Source organism: Bacillus rossius, chromosome 1, assembly GCF_032445375.1.
Source record: "Bacillus rossius redtenbacheri isolate Brsri chromosome 1, Brsri_v3, whole genome shotgun sequence".
In the NCBI taxonomy this organism is placed as follows: Eukaryota; Metazoa; Arthropoda; class Insecta; order Phasmatodea; family Bacillidae; genus Bacillus; species Bacillus rossius.
In genome coordinates this window covers 250,685,431-250,702,824 of record NC_086330.1, presented here as the reverse complement: position 1 = coordinate 250,702,824, position 17,394 = coordinate 250,685,431, and the positions used below count along the sequence as shown (strand labels likewise).

Here is a 17,394-nt window from a genome sequence, read left to right as displayed (position 1 = left end):
TTACGGGCAAGGTGAGGTTCGCTGTGGAATTATTAAGTTTTAGTTGTGTAGGGCTTTACAATAAAATTATATGGCATACATATGTTTATGCTTACACAGAACAATCTAAAAGATTATTCTGTTTATGCATACACAGAACAATCTAAAAGATTATTGAAAATAATGAAGTTCCTTTTTACATAATCTTATTCAGTTTAAATTTGGTTCAACATTAGATTGCCTTAATAAATTATCGTCACTATTTTTTCTGAGAATTTGCTGTGGTAGAATTAAAAATGATTTTACTATTGCTATATAATCAAATTTTAAATGATACGAGTTCTTTGCAATACAGCACTTATAATACTAGCTGTCAAAGGACTGTGTGAAAGATATTGTGAATTGATAGTTAATTCAGTTAACATTTATTTTTGAAGCTCACTATAATAAATAGTGGATGGGAAAAATATCATAATCACAGTCAGGTTAGTTTCAAAATGTAGTATATATTACTGTTTGGAATGTGCTTAGCACAAAAACCCTTCAGTAGATGCGTACACATGAACACAGTTCAGAGATACGATTGCAGTCGACTGTTGCAGACTGCAGAGGACTTCCGGCTGCAGCTGAACGACCTTCTGCGGCGGCAGGGCTACGACATCGACAACAGCCGCTACCCCGAGGGCTACCAGGAGGCACCCTTGGCCTACGACGCGGTCTGGGCCGTAGCTCTCGGTACGCGCTCTACCTCAATCTATGTTTGTGCTGTCCTTTCCTCTAACTCACTCTGTTGTTCCCTTCATGGTGGTGTCCTTTCTTCTACCTTACTCTTCTTGCCAGGAATAACTAGGAGCATACTGCTGAATCATGTTTTGTGAATACATTTGTACATATGCTTGCATATACTATTTTGTACTTCCCTAAATGTGCATATGCATATTTATAAGAATATAATTTAAGTTTAGCGTATCTATTTAAGTTTTATGTATACGCAGATTTATAAAACACAAACAAAAATAATTTAAATGTAATATTCATAGAACATGATTTCTGTTGTTTTTCTCCTGGTTATTCCTGAGAAAAAATTCTCCTTGATTTATTTATTTATTTTTCTTTATGAGACTAATGTATTAAGAGTTTCATTTCATTTACTGTGTTTTATCACATAATCGTCGCACATTTTATACTAAAATAAAGTTTGAAAAGTAGGGGTGCGACGTTTATGCGAGAAAAAATTTTTAATCGTTAAAGTTATTCATAAAAGCAAAACACATTCATGGAAAGTATGTTTATTTAAAAAGTGAAGCATAAAAGAGCACGCAAAACAATTTAAATTAATAAACCATGCAACAAAAACATTTCTTCAACTTTAAATAGAAAAACAAAATCTGTGATCCAAATGTGAGCCTGAACGAACGCGTAACTATCATCGTAGTACACACTCACAGTGAAAGAGTCCGGGCTATCAAAGAGCGCGCGTTGCATGCAATCGGCGAGATATCGATATAGATATTCGACTTCGTGCGCGTGCTCTATACGGGAAGCAACATAACCAAACGTGAATGATGCCAACTAGTGCTGGCTACATTTTTAGAAGCGGTACACCGCTGCGACACAGACAAATAGATAAAGGTTATAACTTTTAATAAGTCTTTAAAAGAAAATTTACACATCAGACAAATTCGTATTTCCGTTAATTAAATAAGTAAGGGTAATGTCCGAATAAATATTAGATTTATATTTTAAAATACATTGTTTTATATGGGAAAAATACCTACACAAAGAGCTTGGAATCTAATAGTGGGACCAATAACATCATGCAACGTTTACGCGAGAGGTTTTTTTATCCAAATTTTGAGGCCCAAAATATAGGTGTGACGATTATGCGCGTGCGACGATTATGCGCTAAAAGAGGGTATGGATAACTATGACCAAAAAAAGCAGCCAAAATAATATTTTAATAAGTTGACAATCAAATAAAAATTTGTATTTAATTAATCCTTTTGTAAAGCTGAGAAACACTTATCGTAAAAGAGAGATTACAAAGTCAAGGTCCATCTTCCTTGAGAACTTAACGTAAATAAATTGCGCAGTAAATAAACTACATTAGGTTTATTTGTTACGTATTTTAATTTTTTATCGTGCGAAACGCATCGACGCTGTGCACCTCCCCACTGCTAAAAAAAATAAGCACCGTGTACCACAGGATCGTGTTATGAGACAAATGATAAAATAGATGGAAAATGTGATTTCAACTAATAACAATGTGGCGGCTACCGCATCAATGCTCAGGCTTTATATATAAACAATAAATGGTAATTTCTCCGAAATGGGTGTGAATTTCGTATGTGCGCCTTTTGCCATAGAGGAATATTTGTAGCACTAAATTAAAGTGTTTTGGGATTTTTATATTTTTTTTTAAGGAAGAGGGGTCAAAGTAAATAAATCTGTACCAACTTTTAGTTTAGTTTCACCTACCTTTCACATATTCATTCAGCCATTCTCTTATTGCTGGGTGGTTAAGTTTTTTAAGTGGTATATTTGCTTTAACAAAAGTGCGAACTGTATCCTCTGCCAGTTTAGTTTTCTTGTTTTTTGTTTTCTTGTGAATAGAGATATTTTCTTCTAGAGTAACTTGACGCTTAGTTCCAGAACCCGATGCTTGACACCTATCTTTGTTCATCTTGTGCGATGCTCGAAATTTTCAGTGTTTTTCACACGTGTCTTTTCTTTTCCAGTCGACTTGCACATTACAGAACTTGCACATCATGATGCCTTTTTCTTTAATGAACACGTATTTTATACGTTCATCCACAGTGACCACGGTAATATGACCAACATGCCACAAAAACTTTGGGAGACCTAAGATGCACATAAAGTTTGGTTACTACCAGAACACGCCCGAATAATTCACCTTCGGCCAACTTCGGGATTTGTTTTATTTTTGCACAGGAAAAATGAATACAAATATTAAAAGTGGTCGGTTAGGTTAGCTACATTAAAACACTTTAAAACACTATGGACGGTTAGTTAGGTTAGTATAGCTAAATTAAAATAAACAGAGAAATATAAATATATATAAATAAACCCAAGGTTGGCCGAAGGTGAATTGTTCGGGTGTAATCGGGAATGGCAGAACTTTATTTGCATCTTAGGCTTCCCAAAAACTTTAACGGAAAACTATCGTAGAATTCGGAAGAGATGCATATTGCATCCACTCGGAAATAAAGAACTTAAACTCGACAGACACGCACTCGTGAAAATAAAATCATAGAAAATTTTGACACTCGTAACTACCAACGCCATCTGTGATTTGTCCACCAGTAGCTAAAGTGATGATGTTTATTGCCACTCTACTCTATGGGTGCTAGAGAAAAACAAAAGCAAAGATGGCGTCTCACATATAACATCTTGGAATAATAATCTTTTGTGCTGGTTCCAGAATGATTCAACGTGATTTTTCGCGATAAAAAAGGTTAATTTCGCACAAATATCGCGATTTTGTGATATTTCGTGAAAAACTACGGATTTCGCGCATCACAGCAAATTTCGTTAAAACGAAATGCAGTATATTAACGTCTTATCACTACCAAGTAAGGTTATTTGTATTACACATCATGTGCAAGTGATTTTTTTTTTAAATTTCGCGATTTCGTCATTAACGAAATTTGACTGCTCCTACTGATGACAAATCAATTCTTACTCATGTTTGCATAAAGCAGTTCTAAACCGATTACAGGGGTCATCAGTATAATATTACTCTTTAAAACATTTATTACACAGAACTACTTTTGCGCGTTCGTTGCCAATTCGGTTGGATGTTTACCAGGCAATGTTAAAGTTACATTGTATGCAGTTACAGGCAAATAATTATTCAAGTGTTCAATTAAAAGGTGTTCATATAAAGTGTGAAATCACTGTACGCGATCGATCACATATACCTTGCCCGTAACTATATATTTTTTTAAAATTTTAAACAGAATATAAATAATGTATGTGCATATGATTCATATGTAATATATATATCAATAAATATATATAGCATTTCAGCTTTATATTTATGTTTAAAATCTATGACTATAATTGACTAAATAAATGACTATAATTATAATTATAATGTTATTGAAAAAATCATGCAGTGTATATGCTTACTCAGATCAGCTCCAATGATCATGTTGGCTCAGTATTTTATAATTTTTTTTTAAAATAAAAATAACTGAATTACTATGTATGTGGCTAAAGACCAAAATTAATAATAAGCATCCATTTGTTCTCCTTAAAAGTTCTATTTAAAATGTAGGGCAAAAAAAGGGCTCACCGAATACCTATTTATTAAATGAACGAGTCATTTCCTTCATCTTTAATTTCCGAAACATTTGCCTTATAATTTAAGTTTGTTTTAATGTTGCGCCATTCGCAAATAACTATATTTGTGTTAGATGCTATGTACAACCATTTATTATTGTTTACATGCTAAAAGCTATGTCACGGGATGTTGTGCTTCATCCAGAAAGCTACAGCCTGCCTTGTCTAGCAGCGAAGAGGAAACACAGACAGCTGTGATGTCTTGGAACAACAGCAAGGCAGGAATGAATTACCTCGCATCCAAGAATGTCTCTACCTGTTAGCGTTTATGTTTGGCAACATAACAGTCCCCCCTCCCTTCCTGACACGAGACTTAGATTATCTCACCCGGGAATGTCCAAGCCTGATAGAAAGATACATGGTTGCTACAGGACTAGAAAACCGGGAAAACCGGGAAATGTTAGGGAAATTAAAATGGTCAGGGAATTCCGGGAAATGTCAGGGAAAATTCTAAGAATTCTGGAAATTTTAAAGTTGCTTATAAATCAAACAAAGCTTTGTTTTGATGCGCTCGTACTGCTACCGAACGACTCCGCTAAAAGGCTGCTGCTTAAGGGGCCCGCCTACCTGGGCACACATACGGTGTGCAGAGCTTCAGGAAAAACAACGCGATTTCAAAAATACTCAAGATATCCGAGTAGGGCCTATTTACGAATAGCATTTAAGAGTTCGCCGAGGGCCGAAAAGTACTTTTAGTTTCGGATTAAGTTTTTAAACTGTATTTTTAGAAGCGTTAAAATGCCTAAATCGCGTGTTTTCAGAGTAATTTTTAGGCATAAAACAATCAGTACAGATTCTTGAAAGCACTTAAGGGGCTTGCATAACACCTTTATCTTCATTTCTCCGCCATATAATGTTACGGTCACCGCTCAAATTTCACAGTTATCCTGTGACGACGAGACGAATGCGCGCCAGTTGAGAGACTTGCGCTTAGAGGCTATACCGCGCTGGAAGCACCAGCGAGCGTCGCGCTTATCCCGCCTCACTAACACATATACACCCCTGACGAGGCGGGCCCCTTAAGGCACACGGCAACTGCAACTTTTTTTTTTTACTGGTCTACGATTGTCCGTTGCAATAGGCTGTTACAACCACCCACCATAACTTCTGGCCAATCCAGGCACTCGTTTGTTCACTAGCGAACCCGGCCTTCATTTGTTCGTGTTTTGATCCTTTTTAATTTGCCCATGAGACTTTGTGTTTTGTTCCGTTCCATGCAAGAACTACAGAACGAGCATGGCGTCGTTTATCTTTTGAAGGTTATTTTCACGTGGAATAAAATGAGTACAAAGCTTATTACGTGAATTTAAAGGCGTTTCAGGTGAAGTTAGTTTTTGATGCGATCATAAGAAGATAAAGTGCATTTTGATAAAGAAGCAATACCAATTCTCATTTTGAAAACTACCTAGCTGATACGAAAACATGTGGCTTTTGTGTGGTTATGTTTTTGCATTTTTTCTAACTACAGTAGAATCTCGTTATAGCGAGCACGGTAATAAAGAGAACACGGCTATAACGAGGTATTTTTGAGGAATTTACGGCGTGATCGCTTGAAGCGCGCTTTTGTTATTTGTCTACTTTATCTCCACCCCTTTCGCTGGCCACTAGATATCTTGCCGTTGACGCCTGTCACATTCTTCAGCCTTGCAGTCGCCACCTAAGTGCGTGGCTTTAAAAATAGAATCCCGTCCTTTCTTTCTTTTATCAAACTTCCGTCGGCACTAGAGCTGTAGCAAACCGTATGTATTCAGTACTGAGTAACGGATGCGCCATCTAGTAACGAGTAACGAAACGTTACACACGAATGCATCTCGTTACTCGCATTTTTCGTATGTTTTACGCATGCGCGCGCATATTAGATGAATTTACGTTACAAAGAACGAGGTTTGTTTATTAAGTAAAGTATAATTTGGAAATTCGTCGTCCAAGTTTATGTATGTTTTTGTTTTTATAATCTCGTATTTTCACGTTTTTTTTGTTATCTTAAAAGAGATAATATTAAAAAGCCGCTCTAATGAGATTTAATTGTTTCTTGGTTAACAAAAACTATTAATTATCAAATATTGTTAATTGTTTATATTCTATTTATTATTATTTACGCGACGTCATACTGTACGTGTACGCAATACGACTGGATTCGTTGCTGCAACATAACATAGCATGTTATGCGGTATCAGAAGTAACGAGTAACGTAACGATAGTAACAAGTACTAATATTGTTATAGTAACGAATACATACGGGTACGCATTTTTTCGTTACTTTTACACCTCTAGTAGGCACTACCGTATTTATTTCCGAATCGCTAGGACAGTTTTCTTGTAACTTTTGTTTCGGTCAGTTGTTGGGGTATCTGTCCGGGAAAGGGGTGGTCATGGTTGAGTTTAATCACAAATTTATTTTCTAAAAAAGTTGACAGGTTTCTTTAAATGAAAAAAGTATAGTTTTCCAGCGACTATTTCGTTTGAGGCGTACGTGCGTTGCCGCACTCCTGCTTTTTTGTAAGGAATTATATCGTCGCGCTACACTAGCACCACCTGTTGGCAACATCCCGAACCAACATGGCCGCCAGCACGCGTCGACAATAGATAGCAGGACAGTGCTGCGTCGGCCGCGGGCTGAGATGCTATACTTAAGTGGCGTGTTATTCTGGTTATTTTGACGCAATCCGTGATCGCATCTGTACTTATGGGGTATCGTTTTAAAGAGAATTCGCACATCTACTCACAGAAATTAAGATTTCGTTAATATAACCTGTTATTTTCCAATTATACAGGTTTAAAAACAATTTTTATGCTATTTTCGGCTAATTTTTATTTTTTGGGGCCCGAAATTTGTCCAATTCGGTTATAACGAGGAAACGGTTATAGCGAGGATCAAACCCGGAACCGTGACACCTCGCTATAACGGGACTCTAGTGTATTTGTTTTAATTACTTTTTTTTTCAACCGTTATAATCCGTGAGTTCTGTTACGTGACACTTACATTGTGTATAAAAAAATATGCATAACTGAACATGTTTTTCCCCAGAATCGTTAGTTAACATTGTAAGAATGTAAGAGTATTGCATGTTGTAATGCTGCTATTGTAATTATCTAAGTAGGTCCGTTATATTGCTAAGTGTGAATTTGTAATAGTTTTTGTATTTGTGTAGTAATATTTTTTTAAGAATTCTTAATAATTTTTTAACTTAGAGATGTCGAAGAAAAACTACTTTTAAGGAGAATTGGCTCAAGGAGTCACAGTTTCAGCATATTAAACCCTCTGCTAAAAACATAAATTCTGCGTACTGCACTTTGTGCTACAAAAGTATTCAACTCAGCAATATAGGCCGAAGAGCTCTCATCAGCCATGTCGAAGGAAAAAACCACATTCTCAATTCTGCCGTCAAAATAACACAATAAAAGAACTTATTTTACCTCATGTTGAAATTTTTATATTACATTTAATGCACGTTAATATTTATGGTATGTACTTCATAAGAAAGTCAGGGAATGATTCTCTTAAATTTCTGGAAAACAGGGAAAAGTCAGGGAATTCTAAGATTCTATTTCTGTAGCAACCATGAGATAGGTCCCACTTATGACAGAGACGGAGATATGAGCGATCCCTGCTACTTGAACAGTACCACTAGTGAAGACATATGGAATTCTCCAACAGTGGAGCGAATAATGTGCCGTTAAAACACCATTTTATTTTTAGCTTACATTTACTATTTTTATGCTTTCTCTTGTTTCTGTCACATCCATTGAATACCAAAGTAAAATACCTGCTCCATTTACCAGTGGTTGATACAGAGCATTTAAGACTAACTATGAATTTGTTAGTGTAAGCACGTGTAAAGCCATAATTGTGTATCTAATATCCATTTGAAGATTTTAGTCAAGAATCATTTTTATTCATTTTTCTAATTTTACATCAACATCCTGTCATCTTATAAGTTTTTTTCTCTGCGCCTGGTGTTTGGCCACTGTCAATACATCAAAAGTATTATGTAGCTTTTGGAATCAAATACCAATATCAAAAGTTTTTGACAGCTAACAGCTCTTTTGTGGAGTGTTTAATCATTTCCAGTTGCTTGCTATGTAAAAAGAATATTATTTTTTTTATTTGATTATTAGCTATGATTTTATTTATTTTTTCTGATTTCAGGTTTATCATTTTGCATGTATACCAGATTCTGCGAACATCTCTATAAAAACTATTTTGTAAACTCTCTATCATATAGAAATGTTTTCTTGTCCAATTATGTTTTTTATTATTTACTTTTATTTAATGTAATATTTTTTTGTTCATATGTTAATAAAGGCAGAGTTAAATATGTGACAACCCTTTCCCTTGTGCCGGCAGCAATAGTGATGTCCAATATGTTTAGTTTGTGCTTAACAACGTCCCAACTCCAGCAGACCTATTCCTGCACCCCTCTTACTGCCTGCTGAACGGAGATTGGCTACCTTCAGACATTTGACACAAACCTTAGGCACACTCAAAACAGACTTATGTGAGCCGGTCTCCTGCGGAGTGCAGAGTGGTGGCGATGTCTAGGTAGCATCATTAGATGTAGTTCCGATGCCAGCTTTCTCAGTAAGTGCACCCTCCCACAGGGTGGTGAGTTGTGGACCGTTCAGACCATGTGGCTTACCGAGGGATGTCACCCATGCTGGAGAAACTATGCTATGCTGTCTAACCCTAACCCTTATTGACCCACGTATTGCAGGTCGGTGGATATGCCCTTAGCAAGGCCAGACACACTTTGGACAGGATAACTTTCAGGGGTAAACAGTACTCACGCGTCAGGTAGTAGTCACGCCCGGCCTTAATGCAGAGCCCACATGTGCTTTAAGTACAACTGCACAGTACTCCACATTCTCCTTGATAAAATAGTAATTTGTATATTTATGATGACTCTTCCTCTGGTTCCGAAACTTTGAGGTTAGCACACGCCCATGCCGGTGATTTACTTGAAAGAACATGCCTGAGACGGCCAATCCCGTAAGCATGGTGCCTGCCAGATTTAGCTTGCCATATGGTGCGACCAGAAAACTAGGGAAGGCGAAATAGGCTCCTGCTTAAAATTCACATGGTGAGATGCATGTAGAATTCCAGAAATAATAAAAAAATGTCTGTGAGACTAGGTCTGACCCCACTGGTGGTTTCAGTGGGCGCAACAGAACAGGCGGAATAAAGCCACTAAAATATTTGTGCAGTGGTGAAATGCTAACATCAAAAATTAAGTTTTAAATTAAAATATAAAATAGAAATTTCTTAAACATAATTACTTTAATAAAAAAGTAATTTTACAGACATTATTAATTCAGAATTTATGGAATGGTGTATAACAAGGTGTTGTATTGAATATGATTGCAAACTATTGTACATTGGAAATTTTTTTGACTATGTTGTATTATCTATATCTTTGTAGCAATGAAGTGTGCATGTGTGTGCTCATGTGTATTATTTGCAATTGAAACTGAACTTGTGATTTTCAACACTTGCAGAAATGCAGTTTTTAAGTTTTGAAACAAAAGACAAAGTAATAATAGTGTTTTGATTGTTCAGTATTGGAAAATAGATGGGGATTCCTTCTTTTCACAGACGAGAGAGCCAAACGCCCAATCGTGCATCTTCGGTTTTTTTTTTTTTTTGTTCATTGTTGATAAAAGGATACTAATGGTCAATTAGGTTAGGTTAGCTACATTATAAATACTTTAAAACATTGTGGACGGTTGATTTGGTTAGGATAGCTACAATAAAAGATACGGAAAAAAAGCATGAACTTCGGGTTTTGGCTCTTTCGTCTGTGAAAAGAAGGCTTCCCATATGAAACATTCATGGTCAATATTCCCAGCAACGAATGACCAAAAAAAAATCAAGGTAGCCAACATTTTCTTTCGAAAAGTTGGCGACTTTTAGGTTGCTGATAAATACCACACAATTTGCTGATTTACAAAGAAAATAAATGTGTTAGTTATAGCATTGAGTTGTGACTCTGTTGACCTTTTTCACCAACTTCTCAAAAACAAAACATACTCCCAGTAAAGGAATTCTTAAGATTAGGTTACCCTTAAAGTCAATACTCACAAAATTGGTTTTCATCATTGTTACATCCACTTTTGTAGGTGTTGCTTAGTTAGGGACATCTTACCATAGAGTTTTGCGTCTTACAGATAAAAACACTAATAATTTTCAGGGTGGTATGTGTTGTCACTTGATACATATATACTATCCAAAAAAATTAAATGTTTGTTCTTTTCACGGTATTTCGGAGTTGTTAAGAGTATTCATACTGTAAGAAAAGTTGTGTTATTTGAATGTCTTAAGTTAATTAAGATAATATTTGAAACAATGTATAAGGATGCAAATTTTTTTCTCCAGTTGATAAAATGAAGGTACTAAATTAGTAAAGAGCTACAAAACTGAAATAGAAAATTAATGGACAGACGCTGTTTCAAGTAAAGTAAAGGATGTGGCATGGGAAAAGTGGTCATCTAATTTTAAATTGGGTGCAATAAAGAATTTTTAATTAACACATTCTGATGAGAAAATTTATCTCATGAAAAATGATGCTGGACCAAGTTCAGCTATAATAATTAATCCACTTCTTTTAAAGACATCTACTTAGATGGGCAGGATTTTTACTAGTCTGCTGAAACCCTTTGACAATGATTTTGCATTTGGTGCACAAAGTGTATTGTAGAAGATTAGTATAACAGTACAAATTTCTTGCTCCACATTAGTATCTTTTGATAGCCTACCTGTACCATACTGCACTTTGTAAACTAATTCATCCCTTAGTTTTTGTTATTTATTTGCTTGTATTCATTAATTCCTGCATTAATATAAATTACTCAAAAACATATAACAAGTAAATAAAAATACCCTACAATAACATTATAAATTAAATATTCAAAGTAATACTATGAAACAATAAAGAAAATACAACACAGAAATGAACAATTTAATAGAGAATGTTTAGTACTTTAACCATGCTCAGCAAGTCATATTGGCAGTAACAGCACAATTTATTATAGTAATCATTTAGTGCATAAATGTCAGGATGTGTTTTAATTTTGTCTTCAACCATTTAGTGCTTATTAAGCTTTATTAAAATCTCTGTTTGGCACCAGAATATATTCACCAAATCAAACTAACGTCAAAATAAGTTTAAGTTTCAGCACCACATCATAAAATTTAAAAAATAAATCACAACTAAAAATTTTTTCTAACATGTCGGAAGAGAATTACAAATAATTTTCAGTGTGTACATAACCCCATGGACAACATTTTTGTTCATGCAAAATCTAACAAAGAAATTACTTTCATTTAGTTTATTTATGATGATTATGAATGTGTTGAAATATTTGTGACCATGGCAGCTAAAAATTCAACTAGAATATTAATTTCAGCAATTATGAATACTTCCTCAGCAAGTTCTTTTTGTTTCTCCACAGCATACATTTAATTAAGGGTTTTTTAAAACTTGGGGACACAATTTTGGCTGCCTAAATTAAGCTCTGCTTAAGATCGCTAGCAGTTCCTTAAGCAATGGTGAAATGATTCAATGTGCTGGGCAACCCTTAAAAGTTAAACGATATTGGTGAAACTGGCAATTTATCTTCCTTGCTTTATGAGTGGGTTGCACAGGACTGGAGAAGGGGTTATAAAGACGTGACTTGTGCCCCATCTATCTATTAAACTTAACTTTGGTGGCGGCTAGCCGTGGTGTCTCAGAGTGTGCTCCAACAGCAGTGTCAAGCCCGGGTCAAGACGCTTGATCAGGGCACCCTCTCCTTCGGTGGCCGCACACTGTATGGCGGCCTCTCCCATTCAGGAACAACAGGACTGTCTCCTATGCTCCTTACCTCCAGGTCCTCCAGAGCCATCCCCATGGCATAGTCTGCAAGGTGGCATATGGGGTGCTGTGGAGTGACGTCTTTCTACTCCATTTACATCTTGAACTCCATGTATACCAGAGAGGTGCAGTGGCCCCAATTGCCCCGAGTGGGGAACGGGGGCTCCTATGCCTCTGAATGTCCGACTCCAGCACCAGGGTCGGAACCTCATTCTCGGCCACTTCTGCCTCAGAGTGCTGGTCATATCCCAGATCCGTGCCTTTACAGGGTGTTCACGCCAGCATCGCCTTGAAGTGGTGGCTGTGGGACCGCTCCCAGGTAGGGTATGTTTTGAACAGTGGCTGTCTTGTCTGTAGTGCTGTGCCAATGTTGCCTTTAGATGCTGCCTCCCGGTACACCTGTTTCTGGGTTGGTTGTTATGTCAGATTGATGTGCTCCTGCTTATTTTCTGCGATTGCATCGAACAAAATGCGCATGACATGTGGTGTCACAGTCAACTCGTCTTCTAACAGTGAACCGCTCTCCTCACCCTCCGGTGAGTTGGTGTTCATCTGGTACCAGATCTTTTGGAATCACTGTGAGCCTTATGTTGTCTCAGTGGATTTTACGCAGCAGTCTGCTACCCATCTGTACTATGTACGAACTGTGACTAAGCCAATGCAGAATGACACGTGGTCCTGTCAAATGTGGTCGCAGTCCTGCTCAGTAATTTCACTGCCCATTGAAGAAGGGGGGGGGGGGGGGGGGTGCTTGTCATGTTGCAGCTCTGGTGATGGCTGAGTTGTTTTTAAAAGAATTTGTTGTGCATACACCTGCTGATGGTCGCGGGTGGTGCTATTTATGTTTTGTGCCCCCCTCTTCACATCCCATGGGTCCTCATATGTCACACTGTGTTCCATCCACTCCCCTGGCAGGAAGAGGTTGTGGCCCTGAACCATCTCCACTGGGGTCATGCCATCGGCGGATGCATCAGAGTGCTTTTGCTAGCTGTTCATCTCATTTTGTTTGTTCGTCTCTGAGTCGGAGTTGCATTTGGACCTTCTGGCATTGTTTGTTAAACTTTTCAATGGTTACTCCCACCATGGGAAGAACTCTTATTAGAACATGTTTGTGATAGTATTGGTGTGCACGTTGCTGACATTGGCCACCCAGTTCATAAATAGGTCTGTTACCACCAAAACGTAAGTTCTTCCCTTTGGTTGTGTGGGAGTACAGCTACATAATGTCCAGGGTGTTGGACTGGAATGGAGTGGTAGGAATTCAGGGCTGCTGTTGCTCCATCTCTTCAGGCCTTGCCCACTAGTCACATCTTGTATGTGTGTGCATACTCCCACATGTCGCAGGCTAGTTCTGGCCAGTGGTAATGCTGACTGATGGCTCTTCATGTTTGGTCACCTCCTGGGTGCCCCGTCAGATCGTGGTCATGCATTTATGTCAACACCATCATTCGTGCCCCTGGTGACATTATGTAAGGTCTCCCTATCTTTTCATTCATATGTCACGTGGTGTGTTTCTGCAAATGCATGCTGCTCCAGGTATTTGGATTCGATGAGGTTCACCTGGTTGGGTCGTCCTCCATGCCTAGCGTGAGCAATCTGCAGGAGGGATCTGGCCATGATGCTGGTCTCGGCTCGGTGGCAGAATTTATTCTTACTCGACATCATTCTCAAAGTACACATTCCTGTTCGGTTCTCGGGAGAGGACTCTGGGCAACTGATTATCTAAGTCCGGGACATGCTCACTGTGAAGTCAAACGACTGGAGAAAAAGAGCCCACTTGACCAGCATATTCTTGCAACCCTGGAGAATGTACACCATGTCAAACATGGTTATCAGTTTGGAGCAAGAACAGCTGGCTCTCCAACTATGGACAGTACTTCATTAATGCCAAAACTATTGCCATCCATTCTTGTTCCTTACTATGATGATTATTTTATTCGTGTACCAATTTATTGCCTGCATAATCTATGATCTTGGGTCTTACATCGTTACCCATGTGGTAGAGCACTGCCTTACCCCCTCGGTGCTGCGTCCGTCTGCACATAGGACATTTACTCAGGATCGATGTGTGGCAGGGTGTGGGCAGTGGGTGAAAGCCATTTTCAGTGCTTTCAGTTTCTCTGCGCGGCTAGGGTCCATCTGTATCTGTCGTGGCGACAGCATGTCTCGGAAAGTTTTGAAGTTGTTTTGGGTGATTCTGCATTTACGATCTTTTGTAAATGTGTTGTACGTCCGCATCAACAATGCGTCTCAGGAACTCCACTTTGTGCCGACTAATATGACATTTCCAGTCATCACAGGTCAGGTGATGTATCTCCACTCTCTCCAGAACTAGTGACAGGTAATTCACATGGCCCTCCCAGCTTTCAGAGTACACAATCACATCGTCAAGGTATGCTGCCATTAGACAGCCAGAGTACTCTTCGAGCATGTGGACCATCATAGATTGAAACATTGCGGGTGCACACGTGAGCCCGGAAGTCATAGCATAGAATAGGAAGCATCTTCCACTAGGGACTGTGAATGCAGTTTTTTTTACCACTTTTCCAGGTGGATCGATACCTGCCAATAGCACAAGTACAGTGTTTTAAACACATTGGCTTTACCTAGGTCTCACAAGGCTACTACTGCACTAATCTGTGGGGGTTGTGAGCTGAAACATTGTTTAGTGGCCAGAAGTCGACTCAGAAGTGCATCGCCCTGGCCTATTTTAGGGGCCACCACAACCTGGGCGTTGCCATTTAGGGAATAGAACATGGTCTTAACACAGAAAGGCGTATATAGTGCCCACTGTTTATCACATTTAGGAGCACTTCATAATGGCAACACATTAAAGCAATTTATACTGCTGGCAAGGTTTTGACACAAACTTCAACATTCTCCCTCGGTTGGGCTGTGAACATAAAATGTAATATTGTAAGCCCAATATTCACGTTAAAGAATATTAAGGGCTAGCCGTGTACAACATCAGAAGGATCATGTTAGACAGTATTAAAGGCTTTTTAATATACATGAGTGTTACAATAATATGTTGTAATAATTGTTAGATCAACTATCTTGTTAAAACACTTAATAAGTTAAACTTTGTCGTCGTCCTTCCGAAAGCCATAAAGCCCGGCCTCCACCCACCAGTATTAAACCTCGCTAACGGAACGCAACCCTAGCGCAGGTCACGTGAGTCAAGCGAGCCGTCGACGTCGGTGAGTGTTTAAACAGATTACGCCCATATGCCAACACCACCAAACAGTTCTTATGCTTCATTAATTACTGCGAGTAACTAAGTGTTTTTTAATTAACAAAACAACCCTTAAGAGTGAAAGTGCGTCGTAGGGGTGCAGCGGTTTTCCCCGTGGGAAACCACAATTAATAAACGATCGGAACATCCCTTGTGGCCTTCCGCCAATAATTAACCACAGCATAAATCAACCTAATTCACCTCCCTGTTTTCACCTGCAAATAGCCACTGGAGTAGTCAACAAGTGACAGACAGTCTCCAGCTTGACTTTTGATTTTCAAATATTATTAATCCCAATTTTATTGTGTATTATTATTATAGGCCTTCCGCCAAATAATTCAGACAGATGTCATTAAGTTACGAGGGTTCTAGAAATAATAATGTCTAATTATAATTATAAATTTGGAATAACGGCACATTAGAAAGTTCGGCGTGTCATGACGCTTCCTCCCCTCCCAAGCCGGCACAAAGCGGGAGTAGAGTTTTACTCACGGGCCGGGGCGGACGTGTGATCCCGCGGGGAGACTTCAACTTTTGTACTCCTGATTCTTCATACTGGTAAATATCATAATTAATTAAAACCTCTTTTTCCTCTCCCCGCGTGCCCCCGTGCCCTTTTCCGGTGCAGGGCTTAACCCGGCCGCGTTAATTTTTGCTCGTCGCGCAACAACGGTTTGCGACGCAGTCACTTTACTGTCCGGGCCAACTCCCGCGAACAGAACTTAATATAATTCGTCGAGCATACGCCTCCGACTACAAACTTAAAGACTTGTCTCTTAATATTACCTACGTGGGCCCGCGACTCACACAAGTGAGCCCGGGCACGAAGCTAGTTCCAGTTCATCACGGGAGTGGCCGTTAATCCACTCGAACTCTTCGACGACCCTCAAACCCATGTAGGGATCTTATTTGCAAGTGCCGCAACGTAACACGTAATTAATTATTCAGTGCGAGTGTGTAGTGCCAGCGTATTTTGTCAAGTGTAATTGTGTAACTTGTGCCCATCCACACTTTGTGAGATACGGAATTAAAAACCAGCACCTAAATACCGTTTTCTTTATTTCGTAGATGCCTCCTGAACAATTAGGAAACAGTCCTCTACACTGTTTAGGGCCAGTGCGTATTAAAAGCAGGGACTCCCTTCCACCATCAACAGCCGCCGATCCTAGTGGAACACGCAGGGGCAAAAACCCACGACCACCTCGGTTAATCCTCGAATTAACCTGGCGCCCGCCGGAGATTTCATTAAGAGCCACTGAAAACCACTAGGACCGCCCCGGGTCTCGATCACGAGATCACGGGTGACGGCAACTTCAATTATAATATTTAGCCCAAACAAAATGGCAACGAAACTATGCCCCTCTCCAAAAAATAAATTACATGAAGATTTAACACTTAAAAAAAAAAAATTAGGCCTTCCACAAAATATAAGTTAAAGCAATACACCAGGCTCAATATTAATTCAGAAAAGTAATTTAAACTGGTAATTATGTCTCTCATAAAATATAATTTATGGCAGTACATGAGACTCAATACTATTTTCATAGCATTATGCACTATCAGCCATGGCAGTCTCAGCACTAATTTATCCCACAAGCCTTCTACTACAATTGCAGTCATGTGGGATACTAGCTCCCGAACACTTCACCTCCACCTCTGCATCGTCGATGGATGTCCCCTCACCAGTGTTCGTGGCCAGCTGCATTGCTCTGCACCTCGGCATGATATCCTCTGTTATCAGGTGCTGGGCCACGAACATGATGTCACATAAATTGGAGGGAGAATAGTGGCGAGAGGAAAAGCAAGTGGTGGTTGGAGAAATGGCGGAAGAGGGGAAGCGATGTGATGTGAAACTTGAGACATCTGGGATTCACACATTTTCAACGAATCCGTCTGTTAAAGAAACTGATATTAATGGGAAAAGGACTTCAATGTTGGAGTCATTTTATTAAAATAATTATCAAT

General features: G+C 38.7%; 1 protein-coding gene across 2 annotated transcripts in view; it reads left to right on the top strand.

The window, feature by feature from the left end:
- The window catches only part of LOC134527466 (gamma-aminobutyric acid type B receptor subunit 1), a 262,732-nt gene that overhangs the window by 44,229 nt on the left and 201,109 nt on the right, over nucleotides 1–17,394 (top strand). For both annotated transcript variants that reach the window (XM_063360161.1, XM_063360160.1), the window contains exon 7: nucleotides 582–714. In XM_063360161.1, the coding sequence (XP_063216231.1) occupies nucleotides 582–714 (133 nt within the window). The remainder of the gene's footprint in view (nucleotides 1–581; nucleotides 715–17,394) is intronic.